Source organism: Mustela erminea, chromosome 10 (genome assembly GCF_009829155.1).
Source record: "Mustela erminea isolate mMusErm1 chromosome 10, mMusErm1.Pri, whole genome shotgun sequence".
In the NCBI taxonomy this organism is placed as follows: domain Eukaryota; kingdom Metazoa; phylum Chordata; class Mammalia; order Carnivora; family Mustelidae; genus Mustela; species Mustela erminea.
Genome location: NC_045623.1, coordinates 41,418,275 through 41,440,700, shown reverse-complemented (window position 1 = coordinate 41,440,700; position 22,426 = coordinate 41,418,275). Strand labels below are relative to the sequence as shown.

The 22,426-nt window shown below is 33.7% G+C and overlaps 1 protein-coding gene across 17 annotated transcripts in view; it reads left to right on the top strand.

Moving 5' to 3' along the window:
• Positions 1 to 22,426, top strand: part of ADGRL2 (adhesion G protein-coupled receptor L2) — a 508,892-nt gene that overhangs the window by 339,895 nt on the left and 146,571 nt on the right. For all 17 annotated transcript variants that reach the window (XM_032360956.1, XM_032360954.1, XM_032360955.1 and 14 more), the window contains one exon: positions 15,246 to 15,418. In XM_032360956.1, the coding sequence (XP_032216847.1) occupies positions 15,346 to 15,418 (73 nt within the window). In that variant the 5' untranslated portion in view covers positions 15,246 to 15,345. The remainder of the gene's footprint in view (positions 1 to 15,245; positions 15,419 to 22,426) is intronic.

Below are 22,426 nucleotides of genomic sequence, written 5' to 3'. Positions count from 1 at the left end.
AGGAGCCATTCTTCCTCAATTCCTTTACTCCGTGGGTATCACAGGTGGATAATTTTTATCTTTTAACTGTTAAATGATAGTGTTTCTGGAGGTTGGTCATGGTGGTTGTTACCTTCCAAAATGTGTGTTAGTGACTAACAGTAGATTCTGATTAAAATCTGATTGTGTTCTGGCACTTACAATAGAAGACTACTAGAAATTGCATTATATGAAACTGAATAATAACTATGATTTGATTTAAAGTATTAATAAATTCTAAATTTGCACATTGTAGCTGTAGGGTTTCAAGATTTTAATTTAGTGAAATGCCAGAGCAATTTCTTATATTCAGTTTGATGAGTGTTATGTGAGAAGTGCATCTTCCCAAATTAGGACAGACATATATATATTATACAAAATACAGAGTCTAATTATTAAAACCTGTTAAATTTCATATTTAATATTCAGATATCTTTCTGCAAACAAGCTGCTTAGATTTATTATCAGTGCTTGATTCATATAATTAAAGTTGATTAAATCGCAAATTTTGGTTTGAGGAAGGGTGGAAAGTTAGGATTTGGAAATCGCTGTAGTTTTTCAACAGCCTCAGCAAAACATAATACCAAAAAGAAATAACCTACAATGCCGCATGCTTTATAGGTAATATCAGGTAACTTAATTGCAGAGTAAGGCTGAAGTGTAATTCCCATTGTGAAATGTATTGTCTTTTCATTTAGAGGTGAGGTATAAGCCCTCAAATTGGCATTGAATTGGAGTGCTAAGGTCAGTCTCATAATTTTGGGAGAGAAAAGAGGTGTGGATTTTAATTTGTCCATTCTTTGTTCTGAATGGTGATAAAAGTGTGTGGTATCCATGTGTTGCTCTCTCTATTTAAAAGCTTTCACTTTTAAGGGAACTTTTACAGTTAAAAAAAAATTATTGATACAGAAATAGCATTTTTCTAAATTCCAAAAGTATTTGGAATTTATTTATTGCTGGGCCAATGTGTAGATGTGAAGCCTACCTTGTCAAAAAGTTTTGCAAGAAAAAAATTTCTTGTATTTTTTGGTGTACTTTGAAAATCAGTGTCTATTTTTTTAGTATACCCAGTCTATTTTTATTTAAAAGCTTATTTATCAGGCATTTCTAACATAATTTCATGGAGCTTCATATTTCCTAATACTTGAAGTTTTAAATTACTTAAAATATTTAAAATTACAAATTGTTTTCATAGATCTATTAAATTTTCAAGTATTTTATTTTACATAAAGATTTTTATTTTAGAAAGCGAGAAAGAGAACAGGGAGTTGCCGGGAAGGGCAGAAGGAAGAGGAGAGAGTCTCAAGCAGACTGTCTGCTGAGCACGGAGCCAGACGCAGGGCTTGATCCCAGGACCCTGAGCTGAAACCAAGAGTTAGATGCTTAACTGACTGCACCACATAGGCACCTCAGATTTTCAAGTATTTTAAAGGAAAACTTCCATCAGGAGATTATTTTTCTGTAGTTTGGTTTTGGTTAGAGCTGATGTGTAGGTTTAGTTTCCCCATTAATTGTGACCTTCCTGTTTTGCTTTTATAATTAGGAGGCTCATTTTATTTGGCTTCTATAAGGGATTAAAATGTTAAAATATTTTATGTCAAACAATGGCAAATTAAGCTTTCTGAAAAACATTCATTTTGTATTTTGTATTTTAAATAAGCTTTCTCAGTATTTAATTAAACATTTAATTAAAAATAGTCTTGTAGAGGAAGAAAAATCCTTGAAAAACCCTATTCTAGGAGATTTTCCATTTGTTTCTACTTTTAAAATATTATGTTTCTTTCACACATTAGTTTCTGGATTCCATTCACTTTTCTTTATTCTTTCCACCATTCATGGTCTTTCCTTTGCATCGGTAGTTCAGTTTATTCATTCACAGCTTTCTCCTTTCTTCCCTGTTTTCCTTTCTGTCAAGAGCATTTGTTATGTGCTATTTGCCAAGCATTAGGCAAGGCTGCCTAGCACTGAGATTATAGATGCGAAAGCCATTGGTTCTGTTTTCAGTTAACTTACAATAATTTGAGATGATATTTTGTGATATAGCAGGTTGTGCTATGGATACAAATGGTAGTGCCCTTTTGTTTGTGCTAAGGTTTAGGGGAAGGAGGGAGTTAGTTTAGTCATGGTCTACACTGAGTATTGGAAAAAGAATAGTCGTGGGCCAGGGGAACAAGTGGCAGAGGGCATTTTGGGCAGAAGGAACACCATAAGTATGCCAGGAAAGGTACAGAGGTGAGGGCAAGCCTCCTTTGGTTCAAAAACTGAATCTCCCTAATTTTTAAAGAGGAAGAACGGGAAATGAATGAATGATGGTCATTCTCAAGCTTAGATGTTAGCTAAAAAAGGAAATCCATTAAAAAATAGTGATTTCCAGAAGCCTGTTTAATTTATTGTATATTCACTGTTGATCACCAGGATATTATGCTACATATCAGACTCGATTAAAACGAGGACCACTTTTCTTAATTACATTGAAGTAATTTGTAGTTATTTGTTTCATTTCCTGATCTCCTGTATCCTTGTATTGCTTGTAGTATCAGCCTCAGTGTTTTGAACAAAGTATGTATGTTGGAAACCAAACTTTCTGGTTTGGTTTGAAGAGACTTTATATTGAAGAAAGATAAATATGAGAAATTTGGACAAAAGAGGTTTTTAAAAATAGTTTAAAAGCTTAATTGAAGGGGAGTCCTAAGATAACCCAAGATCCCCTACCATACAAATGATAAAGATGATGACTATAGGAATTTGTGGAAGGAAAGATTTTTCCATCTTGAGGCGGTCAGGTTGGCTTTATGGTTTAGGTGGTTTTTAAACTTATGAAATCCGTATAAATTTCCTTAGGTGGAAAGGAGGGTGATGCTTTGTATATGAGCATCTTGGTAAAAATCAGTTCCAAGGGCATATTCAGAATTACTGAGCAAATAAATTTGACAGAAGCAGAGCATTTAAGTATTTTTGAAATCAGATCTATTTGGATTCTATTCCTAGTTCTGCTTTTTGCCACTTTTTATTAAACTTTCCATTTACTACTCCTTCAGCCCCCAGTTGTACTTTCCCTGTTAAAATAGAGATACTAGATTTGTTGTGATAATTGAATTACAGCAAGACAATATATGTAACTTAACGGGAAATTTAAAAAACAGAAGTTCTGCGATCTGCCTTTGTCAACTCAAAACCCCAAGTCTTTTCTTTGTCATATGTATGAAGTGATCTCTGGGATTGGTTCCAGTTTTACACATTTTTATGTTGTTGAGTGAAATTAGGAAGATTACTCCAGTGGAGATTAGCAAGTTGGATGGAGGGTGAAGAATCACCTATGAGGTTTTTACACAAGTTTAGAGAGAAGGTGTTAGGGCCCTGGGAATGAAATCAGTGAGAGGGGATTAAGACGTTTCAGAGTCAGCTGTGAGTGAATGTGTGCCACCTTACATTGAAGTACCTTTTATATTTACAGAACATTGGCTTACTGAAATTTATAATGAGTAATGTTACCGAGGGTTTTTGGTTTTAAAAACTATTAGAGACTGAGCTAATTTCATTTGTGTGTATATCTGCACATGTACACTCAAATACATTTAGTTAAGTTGGGTTCAAAAAAACCCCGTTACTTCACAGAGAATGCAATTTTTTCTTTTACCATTTCATACTAATGCATTTCTTTGTTGTTATAAGTCACCAATTGAGGGATATATGTATAATTCATACTAAATCAGTATATTGGTCTAGAAGGTTTTTTAGGAGACTAATAATGGAGTAGAGGCTTCTTTAATACATATGACTATATAAAACATTATTAATGTTAACAGATGTTGCACTTTAATCCCCTAGAATGATTGTTTGGTACCAGCAGGAGATTTATTAAGCCTGAATTGTGTGAAATTGTGTGTGCATAAGCTGCTACTTAGATTGTAAAAACGCTATTGAAAACTGTTAAAAAGTTTTAGCTATAATTGGCAGAGAAGTATTAACTGTGCTAAAAGAAGTATGTGTGTATGGTTGGCCCATGCGCCTTAACCTTTTTATCATTTATCTTCTTGTATTAATGTCACTGAATTATTAATTCATGAGCCAGAGTGGAAAGGGTGAAGGCACCATTTAAATGTGTGGCAAATTTATCCTTATCGCTAGAGACATGAAAAAAAGTCATTTTGTGTTATCTGTAGAATGGAAAGGACATTTTAAAATTTCATTTACAGTAATCCACTTCACTTTCAGTAAAACACCTAGATTATTACTACCATAATATAATGCTCTTATTAAAAATTTGTAACCTTTTCCACTCTTTTGTCTTATATATAATATTTGCAGAAAAGTTTAGCCTTCATGTATTTTAATGATACCTATTAATTGTAGCTTAGAAATGTTATTCTTACTCTTATGATATGTCATAGGATGGTTATTCAATTTTAAGATATATTAGATAGCAGAAAATAAAAATATTTATTGTATTAGTAACACTTAAAATATATTTACTGGGGAGAATCTAGATACAGGGAATTAGAAAGCAGTAAAAATGCTTATGTTCCAAAAGAAGTGTGTGTATTCATTGTGACTTAATAATTTTTTGGAATTAAGATTGGTGATTCTGGCCTTGTAGAATTTTTAACTTTCTAGCAGAAAATCAGCAAATTAGAATTTAGCAGTTTCCTGTTGAATACAATGTGGAACTGGGGTATATCCAGTATTTCATATGGGTGAGTAGCAATGGTGACAGAAATTTCAGGAGTCTGAAGCCACTTTTACCAACAGCTATTTGAAACCATCATGCTAATGGTAGAATACCTCAGGGGTCTTGTCCAAACCTCATTATTTTTCAGTCTTCCATTACTTACTGTTTTGATTGGTTTTACATTCTCTTCTGCCAAACAAAGTAGCAAGATATGTTACTGTGGTAATGTCCTTTATTTTCTTTTCTGGAGTTTCTCCCCAGACACTGTAAGCTGTACATAATGGCTTTGTTATACACACACAGTGAAACACTCATTTGTTTTGGTCAGTATAACGTTGCTTTGTTTTATTTTTCTTATTCCAGCATGCTTAATTTACCTTTACATTAACATTTAAATTAATTTCTTGAAATAACAGACTAAAATTGGTTTGGTTATGTTGGCAGACATTGATAGTTACTGGTCAATTCATTACTTGACTGAACTGCATTTAGTTATCTTCTTCCTGCCAGTTCATCTACAGCTGGGTTTGGCAAACCGTTGCTGGGTGACTGTTTTTTGTGGTAGTTTATTGGCCCACAGCCATGCTCATTCATTATTACGTATTGTCTATGGCAGGTTTCATGCTATAATGGCAGAGACTATAGAGTCCTTAAAGCCTACAATATTTACCATTTGGTCATTTGTAAAAAATGTTTCCTGATACCTGCTCTGTCATATCAGTCTACACAATCCCTTGCTTCTAATCTTTACAAACATAATGGGATACTATTGATAAGTTTTTGCTTATGAGATTTGAAGACTCACTAGTTATCAGTGGTAGTTATTAAGTACAGCCTTTTGCTATTCTTTATATATGGCCTAATAACAATATATTTTCCTCAAAGTTTTCTGAATTGGAGATTTTAAAAAATTTGTTGAAATATTATGAAATACATTAGTTATTTATTAACTAAGAGAGTCTTGGGGCACCTGGGTGGCTCAATCAGTTAAGCCATCTACCTTTGTCTCAGGTCATGATCTCAGGGTCCTGGGATGGAGTCCTGTGCATTGGGCTTCCTGCTCAGTGGGTAGTCTGCTTCTCCCTCTGCTTCCTGATTACTCTCCGCCCCCCCCCCAACTTGTGCTTTCTCTCTCAAATAAATAAATAAAATCTAAAAAAAAAAAAAGAGTGTTAGCAAGTTAATTCAAGCTTCTAGTCAGTTTTTCTCAGCTGTTTATAACCTATATTTTTTATTAAACAACAATTCTTTTATTACCACTTTAATATTTTAAATTTTAATAGAGGCTGTAAAATTATATTTTAAAGTTGCAAATCCCTTTTCTAAAAACCACATACCTCCCCCTACTCCATGATTGAGTAGTTAAGAAGCACTAGCACATACAACCTGATTTCAACTTTTTAATGAACTAGAGTTTTTATTTTGTGTGTGTGTGTGTGTGTGTGTGTGTGTGTGTGTTTAACAACCATTTAGAATAACCCAGTCCATTACTACTTCTTAATAGTTGGTCCATGATGATTTTTCTTGCCTTCCCATCTAAGTCCTAATGTTTTTTAGAGGAGTCAGCCATACCAACTATACAGAATGTGTTTAACAATAAAGTAAGAGTCTATTCTATTCTTACACTTAGGCTACAACTTGAATAGTGTTAATTAATTTTCAGAAATAATTGATATATATATTTTTACAACTCAGTAAAATGCTATTGTCTTGAGTTTTACTTGTACACACACATTAAATGGTATGGAACATAGGGTTTGATGGAAAGCAACCCTGGCTAAGCCAAAAAATTTGCTTTTTCTGGAAGAAAAGCAAGATGTCATCTTGCTTTTTGATCATGTGTAGTTTTCCAATGAAGTCAGAGTGTGAAATATGTGAGCTGAGTAACTTAGGTTATTATTATTATGGCTGCCAATGTGATCATGTATAAGTAGGTTTCAAAAAATGTTTTTCTGAAATAGCAACTCCTTTAGATATTTTTAGAATGTGAATTATTAGAATAATTGCTGAGACATATTTTGAGAGATGGGACAAGTCCTTAGTCAAACATATTGCAATAACCCCTAAAATTCTTCTCTAAGATTACTTAAAGTGGAATCAGGACCATAAATGTATAATTGGAATAATTGGGAAAATAATGAGATAGTAGATTTATTGTCTATTCCTACACTCATATATAGTTGGTGGACTTTGGGACTACATGTTTGTGAATTGTATTAACTTTCACAGTGGTAGGTTAAGTCTGGATTCCAGAGTTTGCTCCTGATCTCAATTTTGGATTCTTGCTGTCTAGATGATGTTGGTTGATCTAGGTGCACATCTCAGGAGAAACACAGGTCCAGAAAATCCTTTTATTTCTCTTCTCTCTCACTATTTTGGTATGAAATACATTTATTACCATAGATTTTTGGGGAATTATAACAATTATTAACTAATACATAGTTTGGGTCTTAGGTATTTTCTTCAGTTTCTAATTCTCCTTAGAAGATTATTAACTTTTTGAAGGTGGCAACCATATCTTATTCTGTATTATAATTCCTTTTGAACCTAACACAGGACCAACTAATAATATATAAGGTAAAAATAATTAACAAATAAGTAACATTCCTTCCAGTACTCAATTCAGAAATATCTAGAATGTAATTACTAGATATTCATTGACCTAAACTGATGAACATGTGATTATATTGTTAATATAATCTACTTTATTTTAGAAGTGAAAATTGTAAGTTTATATGACACTATATATTGACATAGCTTGCAAATGAGTTGTATTGTTTATTGATTACATAAGGCAATGTGCTATACTTCACAAAATTTTCTTCAGCTTCTTACTCTGTGTTCATAATAATTTTTCATATTTATTTTTAAGATCATTTGACATACTTTACTCAGATTACCTAATTATCTCTAAGAAACCTCTGATGGTGATATTGATGATCTAATATACAACAGATCCTGGGTCATTATTATTTCATTTAGTGGTTATATATATAGACCAAGAGGGAATCTGATTATTGATTTAGGGAATGACTAGTAACAATGATTTATGAACAAAGGATCCAGTGCAGTAAACCAAACATAAGATTGAATCTCATGAGCAACATTAGATTTTTTTCCTTTTTGTTTGTCTGAACAATGAATGATTAGTCCATAATATTATAGATGTTAATGTGAAAACATTCTTTCCAGTACTGTTAGGATTTATTATTAATTATAATTGTTGGAAATACTTAAGTTTATTATTTGACTTGTAAGCAACTTTACAGGTATTTTGGCTGATAAGACTTACTAGTTAAGAATAGTTTGTTAATTTAAATAGCACTATAAATGAATGAAATTAAGATAGCTTGACTAGAAATAATAAAAATTAAGTTAACATTTAGCTATCATTACCTAAGGGATGTTAGTTTTACAAATGTAAACATTTTGAAAATCAACTCATTATTCTTTTGGTATTTTTTCATTTTCCCAATCCCAAAATGCCTTTGTTTTACTTCCATTTTTTTATTCTAAAGGGAAAGATGATAAAACATTAAGTAAGTTTATCTGAACTACTTAATTAGTGGCAATAATGGTTTTAGAACATGGGTTTATATCCTAGCACTGGTATTTACTTACTGTCCTTGAACAGATTATGTGATTAATTTCAGCAAAATATCTATTTCTTCAAGTTGTGAAGATTTCATGAAGTCTTGTGAATAAACTATTTAGACCTACACTAATTGTGTACCAGGCACTTACAACTTTTTTTGGGGAAGGTTTATTTTTGAGCTGGAATGTAATCTCCCAAGAGTAAGGAGTTTTATCTCTTTTGTTCCTTAGTACCTACCACATCATAGGTGCTCAGTAAATATTTGTTGAATGAATAATGTAGTGACTAGCAGAAAGAATGGATTTCTAATTAGCCTTAATTAGAATTCAAGCTCTGCTACTTGCTAGCTGAATAACTTTAATCGAGTTAAACTTTTCCTCTTTGAGTCTCAGATTTCTGATCTTTATAATATTGATCTCATGAAGAATACATATTCTTCATGAATATATGATATATAATATAGTGTTTTGCTCATAGTAGGCATCCAGGAAATAATTTTAGGCTGTAGTACCCATAATTTGTATTTACTAAAAAATTTTTCTAAGAATTCTGGACTATTAGAAAGTTATGAGGAAATAGAATGTCTTAAAGTTGGAGAGGACTGCCATTTAAAAATACCTTTCCCAGGGTGCCTGGGTGGCTCAGTGGTCCGGTGTCTGCCTGTGGCTGGGGTCGTGGTCCGGGGACTGAGCCCTGCATGGGGCTTCCTGCTCAGTTGGGAGCCTGCATCGCCCCCTGTTGGTGCTCTCTGTCTGTCAAATTAATAAATAAAATTAAAAAAGAATAAAGATAAAAATACCTTTCCCTTTCCCCCAAATGGGGAAAAAACTAACTTCTTGTGTAAGTGGATTATAATTTAATAATAAATACAAAATATCTTCAACAAACAGATTTAATGATTTTTTTTTTTTTTTTTTTGGTAGAAGAGTTGAGGAAGGCATCAACTTTTTATGATATAGGTGATATTTTGAACTGCGCATATAACTTCCTTTTTGTTTGTTTGTTTTTTTCTTTTGAGACTTAATTTGCAAGTTTATTTTCAGTCATAAAATGTCCCCTACATTGATTTGAAAATGACAGCAACTTGTTTTTATTATTTCAACTGGAAGGATTTTAATGAAGAGAATGGCAGACTGCCCTGCATTGTGCCTCCAGTGTCCACAGCTACAAGGCTCTCTTGAATGCTCAGCATGGCTGGTAGATGTTATAGCAGATTGCTGATGTAATTTTCTCGGAGCATTCTTGAGCTCTTCCCCTCTCTGCTCTAAGACCTAGAAGAATTTATTCCCTCGCAGTGCAGAAATTTCAGTAAAGGGTAAGACCAGTAATGAATGTTAAGGGGACTTAGGCATAAATAGTTTAATTAAAGTACTCTGGACTTGATACCAGTGTCCACAGAAATGAAATGGAGAAAGAGGGTGGCAACTTGTGGTTTGCCATGTGGTTTTCAAATCTCTATCAGCATTCCCAGCCTCATACTATCTTTGTGAAAGGGAAGAAAATAAACTGAAACACAAAAGAACGTTGAATGTCTGGAGCTAAAATAAGCTCACTGATTACCAATAGCAAGGGTTTTACTTAGACAACTTACTGAAAGAAAACTCCCAAGAGTATCAGTGTTTTCTACGATGTTAACAAGAAGGGGGAGTTCTGGCCTGTCAAGCCCACACATAAGATATTTCTGGAAAGTGAACATCCCGAATGAGATTTAGATTGAAATTAAACTAATTTATTTTTCATTTTCTAAGACTTTGCTTGGGGGCATAATGGGGTTAGTATTATCCATTTTTGTTGTTTGTATGGGCAAAATATAGAATAGCAGCTCTCTTTTGCTAGTAAGTTCCATTTCATAATTACAATTTTATAGTGCAAATAAGATTAGAAAGACTGATTTTGTACATAGCTTCTTTGGCTTTCATTTAGTGCTGACATACATTTAGGGCATAGAATAAGCATTGATGTTTCCTTTTACACAGCATTAGTGTATAATAACAAGGATGGGTGACTTTGATAGGTCTCATACTTAGATGGTGCTTTTCTTTCCCTGTTCTTATGCTTTTAGTTATTTTTGGGTTTATCATCTAGTGGTCTTAGTACCTCAGTGTCTGTAAGTAGAAGTCAAAGACAAAGCTTTGTATATGAATCTTTATGTTGGCTTTACTCCTAATAGAATATCAGCCTTAGTTAAGCTGTGATAGAAAACCTTAAATTATCTTTTCCTTTTATTAATTTGAAGCATGGTCTAGTGTGCCTGTTTCATTGATACTTAAAAACAAGCAGGTGGTGTTTTTTGTTTTTTGTTTTTTTTTGGTTTTTTGTTTTGTTTTGTTTTGTTTCCTATTTTTGCTGAACAGGCATGTTGCATATGAGGTTAAATGTGATTTCCTGGTAATGTAACATAAACACCTGAATGCTAAAACTGGTTAGTAATACTTTCCTAATTTTACTGACAGTTTAAAGCATGGGATGTTTTATGCAACTGATAAATATAAGCAGGTTACTGTTTGAAGGACTACACCTGACTGTACATTGTAAGTAGTGTATAAAATATCGAGGGGTATAAGCAGTGCTGAGGTGTATTCCTGGAAGTCATTTTTCAGCTTTGGAAGATTTAGTAGTAAGGATGCATTAATTCACTTTCTACATGACAGTGTCGTAAGCTGTGTAGAGCTAAAAAAAAAATCTTGACTGAGGTTTGGTAGAACTAAGACTAGGATAAAATTGTTTTTATCCTTGTTTTAGCTTGGGTGGTTCACTGGGTTAAAGCCTCTGCCTTCAGCCCAGGTCATGATCTCAGGGTGTTGGGATCCAGCCCCACATCGGGCTCTCTGCTCAGCGGGGAGCCTGCTTCCTTCTCTCTCTCTCTGCCTGCCTCTCTGCCTACTTGTGATCTCTGTCTGTCAAATAAATAAATAAAATCTTTTAAAAAAATTGTTTGAATTTTATCTTCTTATTTGAAGGATGAAAACAAGGTTGTGCATTAGAAGTGGGTTGGGATTTTAAAAACCATGGTCATTTATAGTTTAAGTAGAAGTGTTTCTGATTTTATTAAGAAATGAAACTTTACTTAGCATTAAGAGGAGTTTGATCTGTCTCCTGTGCCTTTATAGTCACAGTTCTTTCCTCACCAAAGTTTTTGGAAAGAGGTTTTCCAAAATTTAAGGACAAACTGGTTATTAGTATGGAGAGTTACTTAATCTTTTCTGTTCATTGAAAGGAAATTTAATAGCTTCTTTTCTGATCTCTTCCTTGTTTTTGTTTTGCATTATGAGAAGATTTTGCTGAGCTTCATTTTGCAGGTAAAATGTTTGGAGGCGTCCGTTAGCTAGCTACATTTATGCCTGGAAGTGTCCTTTGGCTCCACTTTGGTTAGGAGCAATGTTTTCCTAAGATTAGTTTCACCATGTTTGATTATTTATTCATTCTGTCTTTAACTGATTGTGGTTAAGTATTTCAGTTTTCATTGACTTTTTTTAATGGAAGGTTGTTCTTCATTTGGATCACAGCGATAAAATCTTTGGACTTTAGTTTTCAAAATTGCATTTAAAGCTTGAATTTTCATGAATAGTTCTGTTTGATCTAAAGATGATTGGATATAGATTGTAGGGTGAGAAAAATAAATTTGATATTCTTTTTACTTATTGCACAGATGGACGTAAGCTTTATTTGCATAAAGAAAACCATGATTTTATTACATTCCAGAACTTGTTTCTATTTGTTAGAAATAATCGTCTATACTAAGTGTCATAATTGACTACGGTGTAATTTTAAAATTGTGTTTCACATTCTCAAACCTTAAAATTGTGCTTCACATTAAGATTCTTAAGAATACACTTAAATTTTTAGTATAGTTAGAATCAGCTCATGAAATATCTGCCTTGGCCAACGACCACAAAAGAGGTCTTGGTTGTGCGGTTTCCTCCTCATTTTCCCTTTACTAACAGAGGTTTTCCTATCTTGGCAGCTGTTTCCTACAAAGCAGTCATCAGTCTCTGATTTCTTCCTTCCCTTTCTCCCCACAAACAAGGACTCTTTCAAATAACAGATGACCGAAGACAGACTAAACTTGGATTGCTTTAAGAATGTAGAAATGTGTTCAAGAGTTGTGTGCATGTGGGCAGGCAGCCTGTATTCATGTCATTGAAATGAAATACTCCTTACAAGCAGAACTTGGACTTGCTCAAATCAGGAGCAGTCCAGAGGCTGATTTAATTTCATGTGTACTAATTAATGTGCCTCATCCATAACATTAAAATTATTCTGATTGCTTGGTCAGATCTTTGAACAACATAGAGGATATAAGAAGTTGTTTCTTGGGGCGCTTGGGTGGCTCAGTCATTAAGTGTCTGCCTTCTGCTCAGGTCATGATCCCAGGGGTGCTGGGATCAAGCTCCGAATAGGGCTCCCTGCTGGGTGGGAAGCCTGCTTCTGCCTCCTCTATTCCTCCTGCTTGTGCTGTGCTCTCTCTCTGGCTGCGTCTGTCTCTGTCAAATGAATAAATAAAATCTTTTTTTAAAAAAGTTGTTTCTTGATTAGCCTTTTCAGTCTTGACAGGTCATGAAATTATTGGACTTCTCTTTATGCTTTATATAAAATAGCTCGCAGTTTTAAGGCAAGTACTTGACCACAGCGCTCATAAACTGCAGGTTCGTTTGCGTTTTGTCTTTTGAATGGTCTTTGGGAGTTCAGTGTGAAAAAAGAATAGAGATTGCCCATTTTACAAGGTTTTTGTGCCATGTTTCCCCATCAGATTAATTTTTGATATATCATTTTTTGAATATTTTTGGTATTCAGGAGAGGAAGTCTGCTCTTTTTGTCTTATTTCTCTGGGCACAGAATCATCTGAAATGTTCTCAGAACTGGGTAGTAACATTTCTGACTCCTTTCATCATGATACCTAGATGTCTTCAGTAGTTTCCGAGACAGCTAAAATTGGGCTGTTCTGGGTCATGGAGGGATGTATAGGGAAGCAGTTTCATCTCTGAAACTATAGGCATGCTAAAACAAACTGCGTATTATGGAAATATCTTGCTAGTTTCATCTGTGATTTTTATGGATCTTTATATTTAAACACCGGATAATAGCTTCAGATTAATTTTTTATATTCTTTTTGGTGTGGTTGTTGGTGAAGCAAGATAGCGACTTTGTAGGGTAATAAGTGTTCCAAACCATTTAGAATCTCACTGCTTTTCCATTGAAGTTACATCATAGTCAACTGATAATATAATATAGTGAACTAATAATAGGATATAGTAAACTACTAATAGACTCACATGATATATGAAGCATGTAGCAAATGCAGAATAGCTCAGATAATGTGAAAGAACTACAGGGCTATCTAGGAACTTTTTTCTAAAAGTTTTTATGCTTTTGTGTCAAGATCTAAATTATATGAGTTCCTTTTTATAGATATAGCTTCAGAATGGGAGATATTCCCCTCACTCCCCCACTTTAAGAAACTCTTTATCTGCAGCAGATTAAGGGTAGATTGAGAGAACTTGGTAGGAGTATTATTTAGAAGAAAATTTCAGAAGTTGGTATGAAGAAACTGTTAAGATATCCCTTTAAAGGAAAATTTTGTTAATTTTCTATCCTCAAGGCTAGACCAGGAGGCTGGATGTATTTGAGAATTGTCTGCATTTTTTTTTTAAGATTTTATTTATTTATTTGACAGAGAGAGATCACAAGTAGACAGAGAGGCGGGCAGAGAGAGAGAGAGAGAGGGAAGCAGGCTCCCCACCGAGCAGAGAGCCCGATGCGGGACTCGATCCCAGGACCCTGAGATCATGACCCGAGCCAAAGGCAGCGGCCCAACCCATTGAGCCACCCAGACGCCTGAGAATTGTCTGCATTTATGTGTATTGTAGGGCTAGTATTTACTCTGATTCCTCATGTAAACCTAGGAAGAAGTGCAACACTTCAGTACAACCCAGAGAATAACCTGGTCTTATGCCCTAGGAACTGAGAATTCTGATTAAGTCATGCTTCTGAAGTTTTTGTAGCCTCTCCAGTTGAAGAACTGGATTCTTAAGGGCTAGTCAGAATTAGACTTGGCTCCAGGTTTTATATTCTTTACTCTTCTCCCAGTTTTTAGAAAAATAGTGTTACAACCTTGGAGAAGCAATCATCATAGTCTTGGGGTTTTATTTGGGTCTAGGGGATGGACCAACCTGCTCAAGGATACAGGTTTAATCTTACTAAGTTATACTTTGCTATAAAAAAAAACCCAATATATGAAAATCTGAAACTTTAAAATGAAGTAGTTAAGAGACCCTTTATTAAACTTCTCTGTCTATGAATAACCGTAATAATAGCAATTTGATATATGGTGTTTAAGAATGTGATATTTTTAGAATGTCATTATTATATAAATTACGTGCACCCGTGTGTCAACAATTGTACATCCTTGTATAGAAAAATAAACTGCTTAATTTATCTCTCATCTGTCCTGCAAGATAACAGGATAAAATAGTAGATAATATTACTGTTAACATCACTAGAAACAAACAAAAAAAATTACAGGTATTAATAAATTTTTTAATTCTATATATAATATATATTACATATATGTATTTAACCTATACTAAAGCTAGTAATTTGATTAAAAGACTGATGTATGGCATAGAGAGATGTATTGTTCTCGAATGACTTCCTAAGCTTTTCAAAGAAAAAAATCGTTAGGGATTTATATAGCTGTTCTACGAATTCATAGGTCATGGTTATCTATAAATGTTTTTCGAGCTTTGATTGTTTTCTTTATATTATTTTAAGGCTCAGATATCCAGTATGCAGGTGCAGCTCCCATATTGGATATAGAGTCAAAATACATACTGTTTTAAAATAAAATTTTATACTTAGGAGATGGCTTGAGGCAGGGAAGGAGAGAGAGACTTATTATTTTTGCATTTCTTTTGTGACGTAACAGGACCATAAGAGTAAATGATGGATCTGTTTGTTTTTCAGATATGAGGATCAATGATGCAGACTGCTGGGTTCGATGAAGCTGGGCATTTATAACTAGATTCATTAAGGAATACAAAGAAAATATTTAAAGGGATCAATAATGGTGTCTTCTGGTTGCAGAATGCGAAGTCTGTGGTTTGTCATTATAATCAGCTTCTTACCGAATACAGAAGGTAAGATGCAATTTAAATTTTATTTTTAAAATCTGGGTGAACTTGGTTTAAACTGTGCAGTATTCTCTATACAGAAGTGGCTAGAATGAGTTTTATTTTAAAAAGTAGCTGTTAAGAAGATTTCCCGACTGTCAAATTCTTTTTTTGGTGGTTGAATTTATTTTCATTACACACAACTATAGTAGTGAAGAAAGTGCTAGAAATCTGAATTTATGTTTCACGTAAATTTGTAAAATATTATTGTTAATATCCTGAGAGAAGTAAATGAAAACTTTGCTTTGGTAAATATTTTACACTTAGCGACTAAATTTATTCCAGTAAAATCAAAAGTATTTCATGTCAGTGTTTTTACTTCTTTAGTTTGCTTGCTTCTTAAGTGGAGTCATAGTTTAGTTCTAAAACTCCTAAATAAAGTTTTTTCATATCTTCTGGAAAATATTGGTTTTTTTTTTTTAATTTGTAGTGCTTCCTTTTGAATGTCATTTATATCGTTTTGAAGATGGACATGACTTTTAAAGAAATAAATACTTTTGAGGCTTAGTGAAATAATAGAAACCATCATTTAATAATTACTATATGATTTTTTTAGTATCTTATTTGTTTAGTTTTACATATTATTTCCATGTGAAAATAACACCCTTTCAGGTGCTTTTTATAGAGCAGGTCAGAAGTTAATGTGGAGCTAAGATATGTTAATTTTATAGCTACTTGATAGTGGTAGTTATGTATTCAGCGTGAAACTATATTAATCTTGTAAAATCTGTGGAGAATACAAAATCTCTGAGAAACGCATGGATTTTATTTGTCCCAATTAAATATTCTTAAAGAAAATACTTTAGAATTTTAAAATTGATTTTATATGTATTTTTAAGTGATCCTATTTATACCTAGTAACAAAATGATAGGTGGGGGTTAGAGGCAGCTCTCTACTAAGAAAAGCTTATTATTCCAGTATCTTTGTAATAAGCTTCAGTGTTAACATTTTATTTTGCTGAAAGAATTTTATTTGAATTGCTGTCCCCAAATTATATTTCATCATAATCTTCTTACCTTCCCAGTCCCCTCCTTTCAGTATTGACATAACTTAATAATTCAAATAAATGACAAATTTAGGAATATTTTTAAAATAAATTCTGTATTTAGAAAGTAAATAATGTTCACTTGGATTTAAGTCAAGCTTGAAAGTTACAAATGGGTTGATATTCTGTTTTTAGAAGATAATGCTCTTCGCATCAGAACTGAAAGATATATCAAATCTCTAACAGTAAAATGCAGCATGTCTGAATGAATAGTACCATAATTATAAAAAACAAGCAGAAACATAGTTTAAGAATATGAATCTCTGGGTTGGATTGTTCAGAAAATCTTGTGTATAGTCTATAATTTTGCATCTGTTTTTTTTGGGGGGGGTGGAAACTAACTGAATTCCTGCTGTTATGTTTGAATGTTTTTATACATTTAAAAAAGATTCCAGGTGTGGACCAATGGCTCATTAGTCCACATAATGAAAAAATTTCCAATCAAGATAGAGACCACTTTGCTGGCACAGTAGCTTAACTCAGCGGGGGGGCTAGCAAACAGAGACTTTTTCATGAGATACTGCAGTTTTATTTCTAGTGTCACCTATCAGGTCAGGATTCATATTGCTGTTAAGAGAAATTTCATTTTTGGCGCATCAGGCCAGGGGGTGTTGCTTTTGAAGCAGCTCCCTCCTACGGGTAAAAAGAACCTGGGAGGAATCCACACTGCTGGCTGTGAGAGTAGACACAGTTAATGCACACTGTTAGAATACTGATCCAGCATCACGTGGTTTTGTCTTAGTAAAGTTTTACATGACATGATCGTCCTTTATTGCCAGAAAGCAGATAATGTTCTGTGAACACCTATAGAGAAAACCAATCAAAGTTAGGTGTGAGAACACAGGAAAGGAGTTATAAATTTAACCATTCAGCCCATTAAGTTTCTTCAGAGCCCTTGCATGATGGTTACCTTTTCAAATCTCACAGAGATGAGCACTTTTTGTATTAGTTTCTGGATTCTTACAGTTATGACTTAGATAAAGTTTCCTAGGTGGTTTCTTCCTTTCTCATTTACTGAGTGACTAAACTGAGCCAGGTGCTTAGGATTCTGAAATGCACAAGGCACAGTTTCTGCTTCTTGAGGAGTTCACAGTCCTGTGCAGGGGCAGAAACCTCAGGTACTTACTGCTGCCAAGCAGGCGAAGTTAACTTCAGGGCAGCAGGCCAGTGAAGGTCTGCAGTAGGCAGGGAAATACTTGCCAGAGGACCCGTGATTGCCATGCCAGAATTTAGCCTGGTTTTGCCAATCTTCTGATTTTTATGTGGAAATCAAATGTGGATTTTAAATAGTATTAGCTAATTAAGATCAAAATAGAACAAGCATATATTATATTTAGTGATGGACTTGCCTTTTTCAGAGCTTTTATTTTTCCTCCTTTTTGCAGTAGTGTTTCACTTTAGTATATTATTTTAAAATAGGCCAAACATAATTTTAGAGTTATTTTACATCTATACTTGTGAGAGGTAAATTTCCACATTTGCAAGGACTTACCTGTTTTATGTTCAGGTGAATATTATAAATATGTCATGTTTTGGGTACACAGTAAAGAGCAAACTACGAAACAGTTTTTTTAAGTTTTTAACCACAGTAAAATCTAATTACATAAAGATTTAATTGTTAGAATTAGCTTCTCTCCCTTTATCTCTAACTTTGTCATCTAGTATTGAACAATCAAGTCTCACCCCTTAAATTTACTTGTTTTTGCAAAATAAGAACAATGTTTTATTTATTCTTAGTCTCTTTTCCCCTGTGTATTTTGGAAAGTTGTTTAGAATTTCCAAATAAAAATGATTATGAAAGATCAGACTTTCAAAATACTTTGTAAGTTTTTCTTCGAATTGATTTTATTCCTACAGAACTAATCTCAAGCCCTTCAAAAATCAGTTTTGTTGAGAAACTGGTGTGCTTTGATTTTTTTGGCCAGTTTTTATAAGCAGAGTAACCACTGTGGTATCATGTATCAGTAAGTAAGAAAGTAAATTGAATTTTTGTGTCCTAGAGAATTAAATTATGCTATATAATGGAGCCCTGGCAAGCATAAGTCAGACATGTGAAGGCTTGCTCAAGTGACAAGTTACAAATAATAGCAATTCTTCAGCAAAGTCGGTTTTTAAATGGGTTTCAGGTTGACTTCTTTATGCAGTGAGTATTTAATTAGATTTCATTAGTCAAAATTTTAATTAGTTCAAATTACATTGTTGTTTATCCATATTTCCAAAAAAAATGTTATGTCCATATAAATGCCAGCTATGCAAGATACAGCTTTACCTTTTAGTTTTATATACATCCAGAAATTTTAAGAATATCGGTGTAGAAAGTGTCTTAACCAATTTTAAATGTACTTCTAAATTCTCTAAGCATATTTTACAATAACTTTTGTATTAATGATATCTTACTGTATTAATGATATCTTACATCAAAAATGATGTTTGGCTGTAGGGTCTTTTTGCTAGTTGAGTGACAGAAAAAAGTAGATCTAGGCATTAAGTATGAGTTAAAAAACTGTTTTAGTCATATAAATATTTTCTTCAGACTGGTCCATAATTTGGAAGGAGTAGTAGCATTTTTTTTTTTAAAGATTTTATTTATTTATTTGACAGAGAGAGATCACAAGTAGGCAGAGAGGCAGGCAGAGAGAGGAAGGGAAGCAGGCTCCCTGCTGAGCAGAGAGCCCAATGTAGGGCTTAATCCCAAGACCCTGAGATCATGACCTGAGCCGAAGGCAGAGTCTTTAACCCACTGAGCCACCCAGGCGCCCCAGGAGTAGTAGCTTTTTATCCAAGGTTAAACTTAAGGATTACGATAATTCAGACCTGTCTGTATTCATTCTTTCTTTTATTTACATACACATATAAGAAAATGTATAAAATATATATTCATACACACACTATGTCAGCATCACAGGGCAGCAGTTGTTTTTGTTTTTTATTTCATCAGTGTGTCCAAGTGCCTAGAACAATGCCTGGCTTATAGTAAGTACTCATTTTATATCCATCACATAAAAAACCCGAAATTTTTGAGAGGTTAATAAACAGTTGTAATACCAGGGTAGTAAGTGCCATGATGATGATACTCATTGGGATGAAGGGGAGGAGGTGGCTGGATATATATCAGTAAAGGTTTCCAGCTGAGGTGATCATGATACTTGAGCTGACTCAGTATGAGTTGACCAAGCTATGTAAAGGCAGTGGTGAGCATGGGGATGGAGACAAAAAAGTCAAAAGACAGAACAGCATGGTGTGGAATAAAAACACTGTAGTGATTCTTAGAGCATCAGAATTGCCTAGAAGGCCTAGGGTGGGGCCTAAGCATTGTATTTCTGACAGATTTGAGGGATAACACTGATGTCCCTCAGCATCACACTTGACCATTATAGTATTGTATGTGTGTGGGTAGTTGAGCTGAGGTGTAGAGATGATGGATATGGATATAACGTTACTTTTTTGAAAGTGTTTTTGAAAAGAAATTGTGATTTAATTCACTGTGATCCCAGTATAGTAACCAGTTGATTACTAGGAGTTACTATCTGTATCTTTTCATATGATGTTTTACTCCTCTGATCATGCTTCTTGGTTATAATTTTAGGCTCTAAAATGGGATTTTCCCCCCTCTTTCTTGACAATGTATGGAGAAGGAAAAAAAAAATGGAAAACTTGGCTCCAGATTATAAAAAACAGGACATATTTTCTGTTAAGGGAAATTGTTACATTTCCAGAGCTCCTAAACCCTTTCTTCAATTTGTCTCTTCATTGTGATAACCTTGTTCTTTTTCTTGTTGGGAATAACTATATGGCCGTTGCTGTGAAAATGCTGAATTGACTTACTGTAGGGACTTTAGATTTCCCAATCTAGCAAAATTGACTACTTTTGTTCATTTCAGTATATTTTTGATTAGTTGAAAGCTAGCAAGTAAATTTTCAGCAAGGTATTTGGAGATTTGGCCGTATGACTCCTATTAAACTTAATGGGAGTCACAACTCTCATTAAATTAATAGGAATCGTACAGCGTATCTATGTTGGCTGCATAGCAAATGTAACCTTATTTTTTAAATTCACAAATTATGTAAATTAACACTGGTTTAAAACAATGCATTTTTTAAAATAATGATTTTATTTATATGTTTAGTGCAGATCAATGTGATTTAACTCCTTGAGAAAGTACCCAACTATATTGCTCTTAGGACATTTTATTGTATTATATGAGTGTAATGTAATTTGATTGCAGCAGCTTTCCTCTGTATAGGTAGAGATGTAATTCAGTTTTAAACATATAAATATTAATGCCATTTACAAATTATATAATGTTGCTTCTTATCTTGTAAAAACCCAAATGCATTATTATATTACTACCAAGATTTAAGAATAAGGTTTATTTGTTCAGAATATGACTCAAAATTGAAAAAAATTAAGACTAAACTTACTGGGAGACACGAGCATCTTTTAAAAAGTTAGTTTAGAATATACATTTATCATCTTATGTGCCAATATTCAGTGTCAAAATATGCCATATTTCATATATTGAAGATTAAATTCCAGTGTTTGATTTCCCACTTTCTTCCCATCCTCTACCCTATTTCATGCTCTTTTGTCCTCTTCCCATGTTAGAAAAGGTTTGTTTATCCACACTCTATGTTGATTCACAGGTAGGTCTGTTGCTGGTGGAAAAGTGTTATAAATCAGTGTGTCACACACAACAGCCGCCCAGCAGACCTCAATAACAGTGTATTGTGTGGCTGTTCAATTTTTACAAGTCTCCGTTTTCTGACAGAAAAGACTGCATTAAATGCTAAGTAAATAAATCTGTTGTTATGAAACAATACTTTGCTAAAAGTAAAGAGGTTATGAACTTGTCCATATCAGAGTAAATATTTGAAGTATTGATTTTACATCCATATTGGGAATTTATCACAGTTGTTATATTTTTTGAAAGAACAGTGTTATTAAAGGTAGCTTAATTAAATTAATTAAAAGCATAGGAAGCATGTAACGCATCTTAATTTTGCCAAACAGTAATTGTGTTAATTACTCCTTACTGAGTAATTTCAGTTTTGATGAATCTTTTGTTTCATTTTCTGAATTAATATAGCTTTTCACTTCTTTATATGTTATATACTTAGGTTATGGTATTAAAGAATACGATAATACAAATGACTGAGCACTTCGGAGTATTAATGTAGAACTGGTATGTCTCCAAGAACCGATTTATCTGCCGCATTACTAAGGGAGTGTTTTACTGAAACATATGCTTGGTACCCTATGGTACTCTTTATTTTCTTTTCACCTCTTGCATGACAGAGAATGACATATGACAGCCGTGCGGTCTACATGTATTAGACATCAATGTGGATTAGTGAATATCTCATGACATCTTTCAACCCTATTGTTGAACTCCTTTTGTCAACTTGACAGGAGTGATTTCAGGAGAATACCTAGTGCCGGTCCTGGGATCTCTTGGCTAAAATGTAAGGCTGAGAAGGGAATTCCATATCAGAGCTTCAGGAAGCAAAAACAACATTTATAATCCCTCCTTATCAGCATGGGACTCTACTGAGTTTGACTTTTATGTCTGCCATTATTCTTGTTTGAAGGGCTTTTTTTTTCCCCTGAAAGTACTTTTTCCCCCTTCTGATTTTGAATGTAATACATTCTCATGAGAAAAGATAAAAAATTAGGAAGTTGAAATAAGCATTTAAAAATATTCATAATTGTAGGACTTTGACATAACCACGGCACGTTTCTTTTTCTTTCACAACATACCTGATTAAAAAAAAAAAAATTATTTATTTGAGAAATATCTCAAACGCCTACACACACACAAGAGAGAGAGAAAGGGAGAATGAGCCAGGGAAGGAGGGGGCAGAGGGAGAGGGAGAAGCCGGCTTCCAGTTGAGCAGGGAGCCTGATGTGGAGCTTGGTCCCAGAACCCTG